The 20,409-nt window shown below is 37.4% G+C and overlaps 2 protein-coding genes across 6 annotated transcripts in view; both read right to left on the bottom strand.

Annotated features, from left to right (window-relative positions):
- Positions 1–3,159: 3,159 nt before the first annotated feature.
- prkcsh (protein kinase C substrate 80K-H) lies at positions 3,160–9,862 on the bottom strand. The gene is made up of 18 exons (XM_042011777.1): positions 9,720–9,862; positions 9,350–9,489; positions 9,140–9,256; positions 8,844–8,939; positions 8,700–8,757; positions 8,480–8,597; positions 8,058–8,187; positions 6,986–7,070; positions 6,717–6,798; positions 6,505–6,588; positions 6,214–6,369; positions 6,040–6,136; positions 5,337–5,406; positions 5,071–5,160; positions 4,891–4,965; positions 4,691–4,790; positions 4,431–4,578; positions 3,160–3,368 (listed from the first exon to the last, which is right to left on the bottom strand). Exons 2-17 carry the CDS (start codon positions 9,438–9,440, stop codon positions 4,444–4,446), a joined length of 1,584 nt encoding a protein of 527 aa, XP_041867711.1. The 5' UTR covers positions 9,441–9,489; positions 9,720–9,862; the 3' UTR covers positions 3,160–3,368; positions 4,431–4,443.
- A 2,229-nt stretch (positions 9,863–12,091) lies between these two features.
- Positions 12,092–20,409, bottom strand: part of pde4a (phosphodiesterase 4A, cAMP-specific) — a 39,942-nt gene continuing 31,624 nt past the window's right edge. For all 5 annotated transcript variants that reach the window (XM_041967978.1, XM_041967989.1, XM_041967999.1 and 2 more), the window contains 9 exons: positions 18,613–18,706; positions 18,364–18,527; positions 17,899–17,997; positions 17,014–17,178; positions 16,818–16,917; positions 16,180–16,334; positions 15,965–16,087; positions 14,562–14,744; positions 12,092–14,335 (listed from right to left, as the gene is read on the bottom strand). In XM_041967978.1, coding sequence (XP_041823912.1) covers positions 13,832–14,335; positions 14,562–14,744; positions 15,965–16,087; positions 16,180–16,334; positions 16,818–16,917; positions 17,014–17,178; positions 17,899–17,997; positions 18,364–18,527; positions 18,613–18,706 — 1,587 coding nt within the window. In that variant the 3' untranslated portion in view covers positions 12,092–13,831. The remainder of the gene's footprint in view (positions 14,336–14,561; positions 14,745–15,964; positions 16,088–16,179; positions 16,335–16,817; positions 16,918–17,013; positions 17,179–17,898; positions 17,998–18,363; positions 18,528–18,612; positions 18,707–20,409) is intronic.

Raw genomic sequence — 20,409 nt, 5'->3', positions numbered from 1 at the left:
TCTTTGCCCTTCTCAAAAACTGAATAGCTGCTTGCAAATAAAAAGGTAAAATGCAGATTCAAACAGTGACGCAGATCCATAATGAACACTGAGCATGAGTCTTTTATGATTAGATAGATTTGATTTTTGCCAAAGAATTGCTTTGCAAGTCAGTACCAAGAATGATGAACTAAGACTAACTATATTATTCCCTGAGTAATTGCTGTACAAATCTGTTATTTATTAAATAAGGACCCTCTGCAATTTGAGTTTTAATTACTTTTGAACATATAAGTTGTGCATATCAGTTTCCATTTCTAAACCTTAAAAACCACTATACCAAATGCTATAAATCAAGCAGATGCAAGCAGTCTCATTTGCACACATTTCATGCAGTAATTCAAGGCATATCAAAAAGATCATGAATTGGTTCGCCACTTCACCAAGGAAAAATGCATCCATATAATTCATTTCCTCCAACATTCAAATCATCTCCTTTGTCTGTATCCTTTTCAGCTGTTAACATTGCACCCCTTCAAATACTTTCACCGACATTTTTGGATCTAACTCCTACTGTTTCATTCCCCGAAATACTGATTGCTGCAGTTGTGTCCACAGCTGACCATATAAAGGACTAATCAAGCTATTTTAGATGATGTAATTTGCAAGATAGCACAGTAAGACTGAGCACTTGGCAAGCCCAGTGATAGATGTTAGGAACAACTGAGAAAACAGGCCACGTTGAACTGCAGCTGGAATTGTTTATCCAGCCATGTCCAATGTCATACAGTCAACTCACAAAACAAAACCCACAGTCTGAAATGACCCTTCACACACAGTCTACGCAAAGACCTACACCTGATGTACAGCAGAGAGCCAAGGACTATGGCAGGAAACAGTACTACACTGCTTGAGCAACAACAATAATCATTTTAAAAAGACAAAAAAACTTTCCTATGGAACAGTAAGTGCAATGTGCTTTGTTTTTATATTGACTGAGAACAAATGATATATATTTTTTAAAAAATAAATTAAATGTCACACTGAAAAGGTTTGCGGAATAGTGAAAGGAACAAATGTTCAGACAAAAAAAAGTCAACAGACTCTTAAATAAAACAAACAAGCAATGAGAGCTCTGATCTTAAAAATTTCCATAATCACTTCCTCAGTCCCTAATTCGTGCTCTGACCATGCAAGCTCAAACAAACTGCATATTTGGCTGACTTAATAGAGCAATTCTCAATGACTCTGAAAGGAATACTGTCTAATATTTCATCAGTTTTAGCCCATGTCAATTTCAAATATCATTTTTCCTGTAATTTATTAATTTCATTTACATATCAAGACTCACTTGTTAAATTAGCGTATTTGTGTTGTTGATGTTGCCATAGAGAACACACATGGGTCAAAGATTATGTTTGGCTGCATTGATTGGGTACAGTTTATTTTTCTTCCATTATTTAATTAGTTGCAGTTTTTACAGTGTATGCAGATTTTAGACTTAGATTTTGTTTTGTTTCAATCAAACTGTGTTCAATTGTGTTTGTAAAGTCTGTGGTAGCTTTTGTTGCAACATAAAATAATTTAAACAAAAAATTCAAAATAGCGCCAACAAACTTGTATTATTTGGGCGACTTTAAGCTTGTAGTTTTAACTTATTGTTAACTTAAAAACTATTTATTATGATTATTATTATTGCCTCGTATAAAGTATGTTTTGTGTATATTTATGGTTTATTTCATTATATTTGCAAGTTTAAAAGATTTTAAGTTTGCCAAAATTGTGGTTACACCATTTTGTTTCTTAAAAAGGGGGACAAATAGAAAAACAGCTTTAGAAGTACGATTTGGAAACGTTCTCCATAGTCAAAGAATGCACTGCTATATTTAACTAATTGAAGTGTATAAACATACATGCTGTGTGCTAGATGTTATGCCTTTACTGCCTGTGTTCTGTTTGTCTTGTTATATGAAAATCTTTTAATTATTTAATCTAATCACAGTCTTGTTTTTCCAACCACTCGGTGAACCCCTGAGACATGGAGTAGTCCCTCTAGTGAGGCTTTGGCCCAACTAAGGGTCCAGCAACTGAGCAAGAACAGAGGGGCAGTCACTTGTTTGATTTGCTTACAAGATGCTTTCCTGTTTAGCTGATGGGGCTGATTTACAAAACGGATAATAAGGGTTCTGATTCTGTAAAGGTAATGCATTACTGAGATCATTTTTATCAATTCAAAATCAATTTGTACTATTGAAGCAAAGGTGTTCTTCAGTTCTTACATACCTTTGGAAACCCAGCCAAGAGCTTTGACAAAAAGATTTCAGAGCTCTGAAAAAGCTGCAGGAAAGTCTTCTTGGGAGTCTCTAGAGTAGCAAAGGGGCGAGTGGTCCTTCTGTTTCTCAACTGTATTTTGTGTCTATTTATTTAGAAGAGGGGACGCAGTAACTTAGTGATGTTTTTCTTACATTTTCCTGGAATGGTAGAACAAATCAAAAGGTGAAAATGATCAAACTGACACCAATGTCAGCAGAAAATCTACAAAATCTCATACTTCCAAACATGACCAAACGAACAATGTCAAAATTTAACAAAGGAAAAAAAAAACCTTTCAGTTTAGACTAGGATATTTACTACTGGGATTTCAGCTGAAGACGCTTGAAGACTTTTACATGGAATTGTTTAATTATTTGTATTTTACATGCCAGAAAAAATAAAAGTTACAAATACGAGTTGCCCAATTTTCATTGACTGTGAAAGCTTGCTGAACATTATGACCAAATATACATAATATTCATAAATGATGCAATATACTCACACTAACCAAGGCTGGATCACAGACTCTACTCTATTTTATGGTATTAAATAAACATGCAGCGAATTCCTGTTATAACAGCACATTTCCCACAGCCCTCCACTTACATCCAGTGCCAGTCTAAAGTATAACATACACCTACCCTTATATTAAATGAGTATGAGTGTCCAAACCTTTAATCAACATGATATATAGTAGGTCTTCTTGAAAGTAGGTACATGTTCTGCATCAATTTACTGAATGCAAGCAAATTACAAAACTAATCTGTTTACAAGCAGCATCACTTCATATATTATTTTGGATTAAGATGTATTACGTATATGACGTATTATGACAAAAAAGGATATACTAAGTACAAAGGGCACAAGTTTTAATCTGTTAAAATGAACTTTATTTGAAAACAATGGAATGATTCTACATCTGACATAAAACACCAAAATCAACACAAGTAGAAATGGAAGAGGAGGCGTTGATCATATAACTAACTACTCAGTGAAATTTCAAGACATGAAGGTGATGCTGCCAACAGCATGGACACTTCATGATACTGCACTTAATCTGGTCCCTTGAAAACAACCTGCAAGACAAAGCACACACATTCATTTCAAAAGATTGTCTGATTTAATACCATTGTTCTTGTGAATAAAAAGGAATAGACAGCTTAGTTTAATTTGATCCCAGTACGCTTCCAAGAACCAAGCATTTTCATTTTTCTGATATAACCAACATTTAAGTTTGATGCTGTGTTGATTTAGGTCCATGACATAATAATAAAGTTTCAACTGTTTTTAAACAGACCTAACTATATACACTTGATTGACAATAGTTTAAAAAATAACATCACTTAAGCAGATCATAAACCTTAACTTAAGTATATAATGCCACTTTTGAATCACCTAGAAATATTAATTACAGAAATATGGCCATTGAATTTAAACAGAAACAGATATTACAATAAAACAAAGGCAAGCTTAAAACTATGTCTTGCTTAAGGTCAAAGGACGTAATTCTGCCATGCAGCACATTATATTCTAAGACAATATTTACGACTAAAATATATATCTAACTCTCATCTGTTTTACACCTATGCTCTTAGAAAATCGTCAAGTACAAAAGAATGAAATTCCCTCAAAGATGGACAGCTGCATGTTTACAGAAAAATATTAATCACAGTATTGCTGTGAGTTTAAGTTTGTTATTTTCATCCCACCCATAAGCCACATATCAGCCATCTTTAAATTCTTATCATTGGCTCATTTGTTATGCTCTTAATCACTAAAATATACTCAAATTAAGTTGCCATTACCTTTATCTCCCTGTTCTCCTGCTCTTCTTCTAAAATGAAGCTGTAACTGCACAAAAGTTTTTCCTCCAAGCAAAATGCTGAAATACTGCACCTTCACACTGCACAGCTTTGACAGTTACAGATTTTAAATATGCACCATTAAGAAATGGTGATGAACTGATTGCATGGTACATTTATGCGTGTTTAAAACATAATCTAAATATCTCTGGTTATTTGGAACATTTCAGATCCTAAAGGAACCATCACACAACATGGACAGATAAGTCTTAAATTATCACAAGTGTGAAAGAAAAAAAACAAAAAAAAAAACTCTAAAACATTTGAATTACTCACAAATTATGAATATCTAGAGTTCTTCATGCTCATGCGGCATTTGGAGCTCCTGACAGACAGCAGGGGTGGTGAACTCCATAAGGTACTCACAGCGACTGGGCTCTGAGGTGGATGTCACAACAGTTTCCTTTCCACATGTTAACTTAACCTAAAATATAACAATACATGCACACGCAAACACACACACACATATATATATATATTATAGTACTTTGTCTTATAAAAAACAATTATATGTTGGGTAAATGACTGAGACTCACAGTAGTGGATCTGTTAGGGCCTTGCCAGCACCCTGTTCCATGCTCATACTTCATCAGAGCGTAGACGTTATCCTCAGGCCCTGCCCATTTTCCCCATGTTCTACAGTAGGAAAATTGTAAAAAAAAATAAAATAAAATAAAAGTATGAAGAAACTGCAGCAAAACTAAACAAAATAGGCAAACTGCAGATAACTTATTACCCTAAATTTGTTTCTGATCCACCATATTTAGGTTTCTGGGATACTTTGTTAAATGGACAAAGCCTGTAGACGTACCTGTGAAAACGAGATTAATTCAGTCATTTACTTGTGAGAACTTCTAACATATACATGCAAAGCATTTTTTCTTTTATGTTTTGTTTAGTCAGAGCATGAACATACTCGCCAGTTGTCAGCTCGTAACACTGGCTGTAGAGGTAGGAAAATTCTGCACTGGGTCCAAAGTCAAAGGAGATTTCCTTCTCAAGGTTCCTGCAAATAAACACCAGGTTGGAATGTGTTTTTTTGTTCCCCCTTTCTTCACTAAATCTTTTACTCATTACACTGATTGTGCTCTATGGTCATCCAGCACAGCTGAAAGTAGGACTCTAGTTGTGGTGACAACTATTAACATTGTATTTGGCAAGGATGTCCAACCACAAACATACCTGATCTGATCATCCACCTCCCGTAGAGCTTTCTCCGCTTCATCAAACTCATCCCTGGCTTTCTGAGCAGCTGGGAATCAGACATATTGTGAAAAAACACATTACCACACAGTAAAATTAGTCAAACAAGCAGAGGGTCAGTAAATGTCCAGCAGGCACATCTGGAGAATCACTGAATGTCTGTGTGCAGTCAGTATTCCTGAGGTACATCGACAGTTATTCTGCATGTTGGAGCTGCAGTGCACCTGTAAGCAAGTGTGATCACTCTGACTGGCTGCTCAGCACAGCAAATGGATGCACAAGAAGGGAGGCAAACAGTGACAGAAGGGCAAACTGCTAAACTGTCGCACAGACTTATTTGCTCTTTTCACAATGTGGCAATGTGGAGTGAAGAAACTGAAGCTCAACTGGTTATAATTTAACCAGCTCTATATTACACTACTTTAAAACAAACCAAACAAGTTCTTTTAAATATATTTCCATGGTTTTGCATAATGTACGACCCCTACCACCACTTTCTGCATTGGTGAACTTTGTCCACACAGACTAAACATCCTCTGCGACAGTTGAAAGTTGTCTTTGTGCTCTATTGTTATTTTGCTTCCCCAGACATATGGAAAACCCAGTAGGACGCCAATCAAAACTACTGATTCTTCATGTTGGCTTGGAGTATAAAAGCCTTAAGTTATAGCTGCATACACACCATCAATGAGGTTCTGTGTTTCTTGGCTATAGGGTGGCATAGTTCCCTCCTCATCATCATGATCCCTCTTTTCTTGAGACTGAGTTGAGGGAGGTGGCTGAAATACAAGCAAAGATCAGCATGACTCACCGAAATAAACTTGAATAAAAAATACATTTCATGCTGAAAACCTACTTTATAGTCTCCTTCATCCCCATCTTCATCTCCATAGTCATCGTCGTCATCTTCTTCCTCTGGGTTGTCATCGTCAGGGTACGGCTCAGAGTCAGAGTTGTCCGAGACAGTTTCCTTTAGAGTTTCCACTGGTGTTGGAATGTCTGTATTAGAGTGCTGTGTTAAAAAAAAAAAAAAAAAAAAAAAAAAAAAAAAAAGGTTACAAATTTAGGGGAACGACAGTTTTTTTTTTTTTTTTTTTTTTTTTTTTTTTTACAGGGAGTTTTCCCTCGAAGCTTAAATGGTTCTTACCTCAGAAACATATTTTTCTTTTATATTATTCCAAACAGACTCAAAAGCTACCATGTCCACTTCATCCACTCCTCCTAACAGTGCCTGGAAAAACCAAAGACTACATTTGCATTTTGTTCAGCTCGACAAGATGTGAAACTGCTTTGAAAACGTTCAGACTAAATGGCATTTTAACAACAAGATTTTAGAAGAAAAGCAGATTAAAGTTTTACCTGAGCCTCTGCTTCTGTGAATAAACCATCGGATGAATCTGAGTCTAGCTCGGAATGGGACAGAAGCTCAGCAACTGAGACGCTAAACATAAATAAAAACATTATGCTCAACTCTTAAAGTTTTTTTTTTTTTCTTGTTTGTATAAGCCGGTCAATCCAGGCAAAGATTAAAAAAATATTCAATAATGATCACTAGAATTATCAGTAAAAATTCATGTAAAAATGATTATTATGTTTTAGGGGTGTGGTAAATTCTTATCAACACTCACAAGCCATTCGCATCATCATCCAGTTCTTGAAACACCTCTGCCATTTTAGCTTTGTCTTTCTCCATGCGAATGACAGCTTTTTGATCTGGGACACAAAAAAAAGAAAGAAAAAGATAAATTAACTTTGTTTTGAGTGATTCTGATTACATAAAATGTGCAGTACTGTGTAAGAAAATGAAAGTTTCAGATTAGAGGTGTTGGATGAACACGTCTCATTGCATTACATGTCTAACGAACATAATGTAGTACAGGGGTCTGCAACCCATGACTCTTGAGCAGCATACGGCTCTTCAATCCTTCTGCACTGACTCTAGAGGAATTCTGCATGCAGTAATTCAATGCCATCAATGCTGGTTTACCAATTTGCTTGATTTGTGCTGAGAAATAAGAAAACAACAAAACATTTAACACTAAAAGACATTTCCAGAGCAAACACCATTTACCGAAAAGTATCAAGATGGAAATGACTAAAGGAAAAAAAAAAAAAAAAACTATTTCAGAACTTTTGTGGAAATCTGAGCTGTGCAAACATAGAAGTTGACCAAGTCCCCAAATGAAGCTACTGCTCCAGAGTTTGTGGCAATTCAGTATACAGTGAGGTGGGGGAAGCATTTTACAAATGCGCTAAAAGAAATTCATTAAAATGTTAGAAAATCTATTCTTGGACTTAAAAACAATAAAAAACATTATTCAGATAATCAGAGATGTAGCTCTCTCTGCAAAGACTGTCAAGGACAGGACCATTGTGCAGGATCTCAAACTCAGGTCCTTGAGGGTCACACATATGAATCACACCACATGATTTATATGAAATGGATACAACAGCTTGTGGCCAAGTTGTACACAATGAATCTGTTGTGTTGAAAGAGGGAAACATTGAAGACCAGAATTTGAGGTCCCTGGTTTTGTGGCTCTTAATTATGTTATTTAAGGGGACAGGTGGTAATATCGGCTCCTTTATTAGTCAACATTGCAGACCCTCTGATCTAGTACACAAAAAAAAAAGTTTATAATATGTTGCAATATACTTTACAGCCATTAGAAGGTGCTACACTTTTAAATCTTATTTTACCTTCCCAGGCCTTCAGATGACGCTCTTTAGCTTCCTTCTCTGGGTGCTCTGCAGTCTCCTTAACTGTTCGCAAAGCCTCCACCTTTGCTTCTAGATCCTTCTTACTGCCCTGGATATCTTCGAGTTTGCCCTGTTGAACCAAAGTAAAATAACATTTAACTAAAACATTTAATTGAGCTTATCTTACCTGATAGCTCCACTGTATTTAATGTACAGTCCAAACTACAAACAAAGGCATGTTATAAAACTGTGTGGCACCCATGGCCCTACTGTAATCTTAAGAAAACATCTTTTGCTACTCTAAAATTTGTATTTTACAGAAAGTTTTTTTTTTTTTTAAATAGTCCAGCAAATATCTGTGTCTCTGGAAAAATCTTATATTCTGCACACATAAAACCCAAAGGGTATTTAACTATTCACACCTTTTTTTCCTCTAGACCGCTTTTGGCCTCGTGGATAAGTTGTTGTTTAAGCAAAAAGCCCTCCTTTGCAATTTCTGCCATTTTCTGCAGACTCTCTCTCTCTTTGCGCCCCAACTCCCTGCAAAACACACATTGCAAAAATGGAGACTTTTTTTTTTTACTCCGCTTGTAAGAAAAGCTACAGAAGTTTTTAAAATTTATAACACCAACAAATCCTTACCTGCAGGTGTTCTGACAGGCAGCCCCACTGTTGTACTCATCTGTAGTATCACAGCAGTCTACAGGGGAAAAATAGATTTCAAACAAAATACTAGCAACATAATACTACTAAAAAGTAATAATATTTACTGATTAAAATTCATACCACAGATTCCGTCATTGATGCGGGAGGAAGGAATGAAAGCTGGACGAAAACCTGCGTTGGTGCAATGGAAGCTGCCATTGGGACAAGCTGCCGTTCCTGGAAATGAAATTGTGCATAAACATATATAGAAAAAATAAAGCTGCACACTGTTGTGGTACCCTAGGAAGATAATTACAGTAAACCCAATGTGTATCAAAAACAGTTTAGATGTTCAGTATGGAGTGGTGGTGGTGGTGGGGGTGGGGGGGTGTACAGAATACTAGTACTGCAATCTTCAACTTGTAATATATACAGACCTGGCTCATCTGATCCATCCTGGCAGTCACAGTAGTCATCATTTACTCTGTCAAACGGAATAGTGCGGGACCCATCCAGGCATGTAAAAGGTTTGCCTTCTTCATAAAACTGCTTTTCTGTTTATGTTCAACATGGGTATCATGTTAGCAACTACTCAGCTTCAAAATTACAGCGTGATTGCAACCCATAATTTCAAATGAAATACTTACTTGATAAAGGGACACCGCGAGGACGCTGAACTTCCACGGCCGACGCTCCCACACACAGCAACAGCAGCAAAGACTGACAGGACATTGCCATGGTCCACACTTTGTAAATGCAAGGCACGGTCCAGCAGCACCAGAAGCACCTTTTAAGCATAAGAATTCCACAATTCAATTGTAAAAGCATATCTCGACAGAGCTTTTAGCTTAATTTTTTAACTGAATAATAATAATAAAAGGTTACATAGGTGGTTAGCTCGATCAGCTAAATTAATGCTAACTAGCAAACGTAGCAAACGCTTGACCTAAAAGAAAACCATGAATTAACCATACAAATACAAACTGTGTATATATTCTGAAAACAACCCAACAATACCTTTATGGCGAAGGTTTGATAAAGTTCCAAAAGCCGATGAACAACCGCAATTTATTTCTTTGAGCGAGCTAATGCCTTACCATTACCAGCGGCATAACCTAGTTCCGTGTCAGCAGAGCGCATGCGCAGTGATGAATATCAAACCCCCAAGCCCTGGCTCTTTCACTCTGATTGGACAACGTGTTGTCGAGTTCTGGTGAATGGTGGATCACAAGAAGGGCCATTATTCTTGCCTGTAGTGGAGGATTCTGGGTATGTTTAGGAAGATGCAGCCATCTCATGCTGCTCAGAGGTAGGCATAGGTACCTTTTCTGTTTACCATTTTAAAGTTATATATAAGCTATGTCGAAGTAAATAAATGCCACTTATAACTTTCATCATTCTTCAAATATACCCCAAACATATTCTCACTATAGTAAACAATCCGCAAGCCTAGCTTATTAAAATTTAATAGTATAATATCAAAACAGAATCAGAATCTAGATTTAAAGGAGACTGTAGTGTTACAAAAAGAATGTGTGTATGCGAGCACATAACTGCATATATAGAAAACTGAACCCAAAAGAAGTTGGAAGTTAGATAATGCTTATCATCCCTGACCCTGTCTTAACTATGGTATTGATGCCAACTATACACAGGAAGCAAACAAGACAGCAGTATTGCTTTTAATATAAAAAATCTTGCTTTATTTGTATTTTCAACACACTTTACAGTACTGAACAGTGAAATAAAAGAAAAATATACTGATATACTATAGTATTGTTTTATATATAGATGTTTGCTTATTAAATGCATTTATTCACAAAAATGACACCTCAGCTCTGTCAAGAGAAAAAAACTTTCATAAAAATAATATAATAAAAAATAACTTGGACACATTTTACACATTACAGCAAGATCATTTACAAATATTACAATCATTTCATGTTTTTTTCCCCTCAAATAATCTTTCCTACTGGTGAACAAACACAATTTAAAGCCCAGATATTCATTCTCAAAGGAGTCAGTCTGCAATAACATTACCTGACAGCAACACCAATGGGAACCAGCTTAGTAGGCCACCATGGGATGGATATTTAGGCCATGAGGCTAAATAGTGGTTAAAGTTACTAAGAAACAGATAGTGATAGTGCTGGAAATGGCTAAGTTAGATAAGGACACATTTATCTTGTTTGAATGTATAACAAACTATATGATTACACCAGCTTTCATTGGACTTTTCAGGTGAAACAAGTTTAATATCACAAGGATATTTAACAGAGAATGTTTTGTTTTTTTGATTATACCTAAAGAAAGGGGTAATCGTTAACTGCTGCACAACGAGGGTTTGTTATCTGGCCCAGTAGAACAAAATCAATGGGTGACTGCCAGTGACCAAACCAGCACAGACTGTACACTACCTGAAACACACTGTCTGCCTCAAAACCTGATGAAATAAAGTGCTGGTACAAATCTATTTGATTTCAACAATAAGTGTGTACAATTAAAAATTACGACAGAGTGAGGAAATATATATTTTTAGAGAATGAAAAAGTGAAGATGTGGCTCACTGAACAACTTTAAGTGGTTATTTTTCAATCATCATGATAAAATTCTAATTTACAATCCATTATTACATTATGTACAAGAGTGGTAATGATTATAGTTATATCATCAACACATGATTTATTTCCCAGACCATCCACCAGAATGATATAAAAATAAACTGTACACAAACTGTTGAAAGAAAACACTTCCCATGGTTTTCTTTTCATTATTTAAAAAGAATGGCAGCAATCAATCAGTTGAATAATTTCCTTAATAAGAAACAATTGCTACAGTATCGTGTTTGTATGGCAATTAAATATTAATGTTTTTATAGCTTATGACAGAACAAGAAGCCACAAAAACAAAGCAACATGTTTAAAGTAAAAGGCCAGTGCATATGGGAATCTTTTTATTTAAGTAACTGCGATAGTAATCCTGGAATCCCACTCCCCCAGGTGAAAAGCCTGTGTGGTGGCCTCGCAGCTCTGCTCCACCCAGTGATGGAGCAGGACAAACACACAAGCATCTGTTGAACCAAGCTGTGGTGTCCTCAGATAAGCTCAGTTACTGACCTGCAGAAACTTCTTCTTACCTTTAAATGAACCACACTTGTATTCAAAATTTATTTTACCCTGTGAAAAACAAACACCTAAACAAACACTGACCCATTTAAGCTGTGCTGATCAAATCCTGAAGACCGTTCAACAAGATGTGGTGATGCCAGTGAGTGAACGACAACACATGTGACAACATCTCTACATCCTGCTGTCTCTTATTGTTACTCACTTACTCTTGGCCGATTTTAAGTCCTGCACAGTCTCTACCCAGATTTCCTGTTTTCTTTGAACATGTCCCAGTAGCTATCAAGCAGAAATATGCCATCCTGATTTAAAAAACAACACATTCTTTATGTTGGTCCAAGCACAGCAATAACATAACAAGAAACTGGCAGCAATATTTCCCCTTCCCCTCCAGATGCAATCCTGGATACATTGTGTCTAGACATACCGATACTCACAGAAATAAGCATACAGACGTGATATAAATATACTAGGATATCTATCATATATCTTATAAATCTACATATTGGCAGGTATGCATCCTGCATCAGACATTAAGGCAAAAAACCATCAAACATAGCAAGGATGATTAGGGACTGCCAGACCTCCATTTGGCCAAGTCACACTTCTTTCCCTGACATTCTGCCTCCCTGATTTCCTTATTTATCCGTGTTCCTCAAAATCACTTCATCCACTGAAGTTTCTCATCCTCTACTTTGGTGAGAATTGTTGCGTATGAGGAGACAAAAACACACAGTGCAAGTGGGTGTGAGACAATAAATGATAATTTGTTCAGCTTGTGAAATAATTCTGTATCCCTTAAATGTATTCAGCAACTTCTAAATATATAAAATAGGCTAAACATATGCTTCAAAGCATCACATGGCTTATTCTCAGAAAGTTAAGAAAAGAAATAATTCTAATAAAAAAAAAGAAGCTGGAAAGAGTCCCCTGGTGGTTGTGGTGGTGTTTGTAATTGCTCTGCATCTAAAGTTCTGATTCTAATATTACCAGAAGAGCAACAAAGGAAGACTTACAGCCAAAAACATATCACCACAGAAACTGTACGTGTGAATCACACACCACAATACCATGAACAGCAAAGAGAGATCTTTAACAAGAGACAATCAAAAATGTTAACAAAATCTGACTCTCCTGTCCCACAATGCATTGCTTCACGACAGCTCCATTCAGGAAGCTGGTGTTTCAGAAAGGCACAGAGCCATTTTGCACCAGTAGCACTCTCCTTGTAAAGGGAAAAGGGATATGGGACCTGGTTGTCCCTTCATCGCAGCATCTTCCTTTACTTTCGATTATTCCCCTCTTCTCCTCCAACTCTGTGGATTTTCTTATTTTTCTTTCCGACAGAAATGGAAAAAAAAATCACTTGGACGTTGAGCTTTTCTGAGGAGAATAGTTTCTTTTGAGATCCTAACAGACATGAATTACTAATACTGACTGAACACTAGTTAATACATCAATAAGGGATGGCTTTTTCCAAAGAGATTCATTACAGATTAATGTCCCTGTTGTAAATGCACACATACAAACATACAGTCAAGTGTGTGTGTGTGTGTGTGTGTGTGTGTGTGTGTGTGTGTGTCTGTGCATTTAAAAAAATTATATTGCATGACCGCTGTATGCATGTACATACATTGCATTTTTGTATTCTACATGACTTGCTCCTGCTCCTATTTTTGTGTTTTTATGTCACTTTTTGTGTGTTTATTTATGTGCATTCCGGTCACCCAAGTGCTACGCCGTCTTCAGTTTCCCATCGTCACTTTCTCCTAAATTCCTCAGTCTTAAGTTCATTGTGAAATCAGTCAAAGAACTTGTCACCTCTTCAAATCTACAGTTGCTGTGTATTTAGCTTCTCTTTAAGCGATTTTAATTTATTCCCTTTTTGAAAAATATATTTAAAGGTCTGTATTGTCATTGCAGTCTTATTTGTTCTTGGTTTGGCCATTGAAAGAATGAACAAGATAATGTGTGCAAGTGACAAGGGAGATACAGAAGCAGAACTCATGTATCTTCAGCTTGTGAAGAAGAATCTTCCTCTTCCTCTACAGGACTTGTGTCGGAAAGTCTTTCCTTTTCAGACCCCTCACCCAACTGAGTTTTCATCTCTTCCTCCACTTCCTCCTCCTCCATAGCCACCTCGTCCTCTTCTTCTATTATATCCTCGTTTTCCTCGTCTGCCATTATGTCTTCCTCATCCTCCTTTTTATCCTCCTCATCCATGTGACTGCAATCCTTTCCAGCGTGATTTGGCCTAGGTTTGTCACCCGTGTCTCCCTGTTCACTCTGAGTGCTCTCTTCCAGGGTGAGCTCAAACTGAAACTTGTCTATGCATGCATTTAGATCCTTGTCCTGGCCCACAGGTGGCGGCGAAGGGCTTTGTGGGATAGTGCTCTGGTACCAGTCCCTGTTGTCCTCTAGAGTGTCCAGGATTTCCTGGGCATCAGGATGCACAAGGTCCCCCCATGTCTCCCATAGTGGGTGGACAATATAGTCAATGAAGCCCACCTGTATCCAGAAAGAAAAGAAGCTATGTTTGACTTAAGTAAGCACAGCAGTGTTACTGTACTCCCTGTAAATCAGCATTAAAAATGTAGGAGGATGGCTGCTGTGTTCAGAGCTAAAAGATTATCCACTGCACAGTAGTTATCACACCACATTCAATGTTACCAGTTATCAAACTGTGTTCAGAGTAATATCAATATATGTGTGTTTTTTGTTGCTGATCATTTACCTGACTTTTTTCCACAGATGCAGTGTGTTTATCACACATGGGACTGATCTCCATCCCTCGCTCCCTCTCCTTGTCTCCTTGCCTGAAGAACTCCTCCATGATTCTCTCCGTCCATTGTCGATAAACAGCCAGAGGCTTTGTAGGATTGCTCAGGTCAGCACAGTGCACCATGTTCCTCAACACCTGGTCAAAGTCACATTTTAAGCTTTTTAAAATATATATGTGCAAAGTTATATACATTGTTCATCACCCTGAATTCGATATGCATTGGGATCTGCTGCTTATAACCCACTTTGTCTTTTTGGTAATCTGACATTTTGTGTTTTAAATGATTAAAGCTTTGAACAATGATGACCCCCTGTAGGTTTTTTTTATCCTCTCTTCTTTTCTGTTCATAAGTTAAAATCTTGTCCTCTGCTTTCTCAAGCCTTTTGCATTAAAATCCCAAAGCTTTGCATTCCTTCTTGATCTTTGCAATGATTTCAGTTATAAGATTTGTTATGTTTACAAAGCTCACAAAACATTACATTAATTGCTCTGCTTGTATGTTTTTAAGGATAAGTACAATGAATGGGTAGTGATTTAAAAACATTTTTGCAATACCCTGCAATGAGACTTTGTATCACAGGTTTTTAGGTTTTGACCCTGATGTCCGCTGTTAATGACACATCCTTGATTATGAATTTTCCACTCAAAAATGAAGGAGAAAAGTGCTAGTTTGCTAAGTAACCCCAATAATCCTGAATATAGGCAGTCTAAAAAGAAGTGCTCATTTTGCCGGAAAGAGATATGTTCCTCTTTCTGAACTAACACAACTATCAACATTATATTTCAAGTCTTTTTTTCTTTTGGTGGCACATGGATGGGTGAGTTTTTGCTGTAAAAACATCTCTGTGTAGCTGTAGTACCAAGTAGATCACTTTCTGAAATTCCTGCAGCTATGACTGCCTGCAATTTCTGCAAATTTTTTTAAATTTAAACTTTATTTGTACAAGTAGTCCAAGAAAGTGATGAGTTCAGAAGTGCTATTCAGTCCTCAGCAATCAAGATATCATGATATTAATGGACAGAAAACAAGTACCACAAATCATCCATACTGGATAACATGCAGAATAATTATTTTACTTATTATAAAACCAAAGTAAATTATAGCTAAAAGGTGCTTAATCCTGTAGGGCCTCATGAGACACAATTTCCAGCGCCTTAACATAACAACTATGTCATGTTTATCATTGCTTCAGCACTGACAGACCAAGCTTTAACCACAACCTTTCTGTGCTTTTGTGGTGTTCTGATAACCCGAATATGGCCTCACAGTAATTACTTTTCAAACTCAGGACAAAAGCATTTGCTGGGTAGTCATTGTTGATTGAATTTACTTGTAAATAACATGAAAATCTCACCTGTATTCGATCGGTATAGTGGTCCAGCAACAGCACTCCAGAACTTGTTACTTTCTTGGTTTCCACCATAGTCTTGAGGTCTGCGAGCAAACTCATGTGTTTGGACATATCTGTGGCCAAAACCTGGGAACATATCAGGAGAAAAGAGCAGATGAAAATCTACCAAGAAAGGTTATCTTCCTTACATAAGAAGCAGTATGTTGTCAGACACTCACCATATCAATGACAAGCTTCCTCAGGCTCTGCCTCTGCCTTTTGCTGAGGTTCTGGAAGATGTCACAGTTGTCCTCATGAAGCAGCTTGAAACCCACAGCCAGGTGATGGTTCTCCAGCACAGACTCGTCATTATACATCAGAGCTAATTCTGAGTCTGAGGAAAACAGCATGCAACAAATGTCAGTCAAAAACACATGCCGCAATTACAGCATCACTCTGTTATGTCCTTATAAACTAACTAAAAATGCAAACTTTACATGGTAATTACTTAATACAGAAAATGATAACCAGATCAGTGTTTTTACTTGTTTGATATCTAAGAAAATCTTAGGATTTATGAAAAAAATTAGTCATTTAAATAACTACAATTCAATTTCCTGTTCTTGATATTGTTTTCTTTCTATTGAGTGCCAGTAAGTTTTATTAAATGCACAACTAATCACCATCATCAATAATAACATGAAATTTTAAATTATAAATGTAGAAAAGGTTATAGCCAATATAACTGTTTATATGTGGATCTCCATTGTGTCAACACACCACACATCACATAAGCAATATTCAACAACTGGTTTTCCCTTGTTTGACATTTTACATAATCTATAGCAACTTATGTGTTTGTTTTATTTTGACTCACTGGTGTTTATGAGGAATTGGTTGGACACTCCTGGATGGTCTACATCATGGATGGCAGCAGCAAACAACGCAGCTAAAATCTCCAGATCAGTGAATACAGCCTGTCGGAGAGAAATTAAAGAAAAAAAACAGTTCATGTTGTTGTATAGATCTGTTTTTGGCATTAATAAGACTAATGGACTAATGGAGATGCGTACATCTAGAGCTGGTGTGGATAGCAGTACATGGGTGGACTGGGTGACATCAGCAGCATGGAGGCTGTTGTGGTAGGCCACATTGGCATGATAGTGGTCCTCAAGGGTCATCACGTAAGTGACGAATGTATCCACAGGGATTCGAAAAGTCTTCAGTAGATCTCTCTCCTGCAGGATTGACAGTGGAAAAGTGTTATATTCACACTACAGCCTTGTGGTAATTCACAGGAAAGACTTCAAACAAAAATAATTTATTATTTGAGAAAGACACAAAGGAGAACACCTTTGACAACCTCTGAAGTAATGAATTTCAGTGGGCATTTTTTTATCCTTCCTGCACTACCTTTAGCTTCTTTTGCAAATAGAGTGGAGCTATCCCGAGATGTAGTAGTAAGAGAAATGTCATTTTTAACATGCAAAAGGTATTATGAGAAGATCTGTTTGAAGGACATTTTTTAGAATATTGCCTAAACCTAACAGTTGGTCTAAATCAAATAAAAGAGCAAGTAAATTCAAACATAAACAGTGAGGAGATGCAAAAGTGAAGTTCAACACAGCCCAAGCTGTAAGAATAGATTTTCTCTTTTTGATGAAGGCCTAAATGATGATTGGTAAAACATGACACACATGGTGCCTGATTGCATGACACTTGTTTTTAAGCACTGCCTTTATGACAGTTTTATGAAATTCCATGAGCTCATACCCTCACATGTACTAATTTTGTGTCCTCGGACACACCCAAAGACATAAGGTCTTGTCCAAAAGCATGAATCCATAGACAGTGTTGCATTATAGTTTCACTCAATGCCTCAAGACAGTGTTTAACACTCGTGAAATATTTAAGTTACTGTGTAACTCATTATGCAACTCAGTCTCTCGTTGGCTCACCTGGAAGATGGCAAACATGATGCAGCTGAGAGGTCGATTATTAGAAAACTCTGCCACATGAAAGATATTAAGGCCCCACTTGTTCAAGTCGTTCAGCTCCTGAAAGTGCAAGAGACATCAAAACAGATGAGCACAATAGTTCAGCAGCTTTAATAGCAGCCTTGACAGTGAATGGTCCAACAGCTGTCTATCCTTGATCCAGATCAGAATTTAATGTCATAAAACTCAACATGTGTTAAGGCTTCATAATAAGTTATCTTTCTTTTTCCTGCTAATGTATACATATTTAACTATAGGGTAAAACATTTTGCAATGCTTTAGAAAGAAGTTCTTTCTCTTACTCTAAGGTACTAATACCTAATGAGAATGTTAAAATGTGAAAGTTTTTATCTTTCATCACTGTTATCTGCTTTGTGAGTTTAAATGCAATGACATAGATCGCTTGTTTTTTTTCCATTGATTCACCCTGGCTAACGCATCCTCGTGTTCAGTCTTCACGCCGAAACGAGGCAAGGTGGAGTTGGATAGGCTGGAACTGTGCGTGAGCTTCTTTACACCGCTGATGTGACACATGGGCTTCTCCCTCTCCCTCAAAGTTGGGGAAGGGATCTCTACCTCGTTCTGCTTATCTGGAAGGATCAAATCATCAGGGGTCAGCCACTTGACCTGAGATCTATAGAGGTTGAGGATATCTGGAAGGCAGGTTTTCTTTACCTAGAAAGGTAGTGGAGATGTATTCTGACACTTGGTTCCCTGAGCGACTCATCTCTGACAAATGGGACAGCTCCCTGTTCAGCATCCTTTTGAACTGAGGAGAGGACAGACAGAGACAAAAGTGAGTCATTTGAATAGTAGTTACACTGTAGAAAACATAAGGGGTTACTAATGAATCCAGCCACATAGTCATGAACATTGGAAACCCTCTAAAATTACTGCCACTGTATTTTGGTCCATATGTAGTGACCAAGAAAATTTCCTAATATTCATATTTGAGAAGATAAATGATCACCCTCATCTACTAAAGGGTAATAAAATCAGTTATGAATCATCCCTCCTCCTTTTCTTAGACGAGAACAGACTGTTCAATACTCCAGCTCGATTTGCTTCCAATGATGTGTCGCAGTAATGTACCATTTTTATATGAATTGTTCCTTGTACATCTGCAGTGTCAGCCATGAACTATACTAGTCTGCAGGTCTTAGACATAAATGTGATTAAATTAATGCATTATTCACAAATACAAAAAAAGTCCTGAATGTTATCTCAGCATTAAAGGTTTTTATTTATTAATTTATCTATTTTGTGAAACATTATGTCAGGAGCTTTAACGGTTCCCTGTAAGACAAGTCATGAAAAGGCACAGTGTGTTTCGGACAGACCCCTCAGTCTGTGTCCTACTGACTGATCTTTCACACATAACAATCTCCATGGCAACCAGAGCAGTTTCCGTAGCAACTGCCTCCTCACAGGCAGTCCTTCAGCTTGATATGAGAGTGGTGGCTGTTTGGGTGACAATCTGAGGGAGTCGGCAGGTGTCTCTGACCTTTATCAAGGTCAGCCCGCCCCTTCTGTTCCTCTCCTCTACGCTACATCTCTATGTACCTATAAGTGTTCCTCCTTCCCTCATGAGGTAAACAAAACGCTTCATTACTGCCATCCCCACCCCACCCACAATTGTTATTCTGTCTCAAGCTCCACTTTGTCTTCCTGGTATTTTACATGCACCATATTTCACTACCATCTTTGATTTTGTTTGTCACAACTATCTCTCCCTCTCTCATTTGTACAATCCAACCTTGAGCCTATTAGAAACAAATAGGTGCTCTAACAGCAAATCATGGAACCAGTAAGGCAGGATCAGTCATCAGAAGTCTAGAATGCTATAGCCCAGTGGCACACTTAGGCAGCAGGCTCAGCCCAAACCCCCCTACCCCACTACTCTCTCGTTCTTTCCTCCCCTAATGCTGTAACGCTGAGTCATAGCTGCCAACCAACACTTCTACAGTGCCAGTCCGAGCCCCAGGACAAACAACACTCTTGCTCTGACACTGACTAATGAAGCAAACATGCAAACGCTGTACAGACATGACTATGGGCACACGCGCTTACACACCTGCATATATGATAAACCCAGGAGGGGTGTATCTTTCCTAGCTCTCATTGATCAACAAAAGGCACACAGATATTTATGTACATGTATGCAAAAGGTGACTGTGCTCTTGACTGTAACCTGTGAGAGAATCAAGTCCTTAAATCCTAATCTATTAAAGTAAAAAGCAAAGCAAGTATTTGTTTAGGCACCACAGTGGCAGGATACCACATAGATGTAAATCTAACATAAAGTTCTAGCATATTTAGTATATTCTTATGGATGTAGATCGCACAAATAAAAGAAGATACAAGACATCTACTCAGTCCTGAGGCCATAAACCAGTCCGTTACTGACAAAACAACTGACTTAAGTTTGTGTTGAGGCTAGCCTCAGGGCATCAGGGGAGAGGAAGAGGGATG

The sequence above is a fragment of the Melanotaenia boesemani genome, chromosome 2, assembly GCF_017639745.1.
Source record: "Melanotaenia boesemani isolate fMelBoe1 chromosome 2, fMelBoe1.pri, whole genome shotgun sequence".
Lineage (NCBI taxonomy): Eukaryota > Metazoa > Chordata > Actinopteri > Atheriniformes > Melanotaeniidae > Melanotaenia > Melanotaenia boesemani.
The sequence above is the reverse complement of the archived record's forward strand: the minus strand, read 5'-3'. Positions and strand labels throughout refer to the sequence as shown.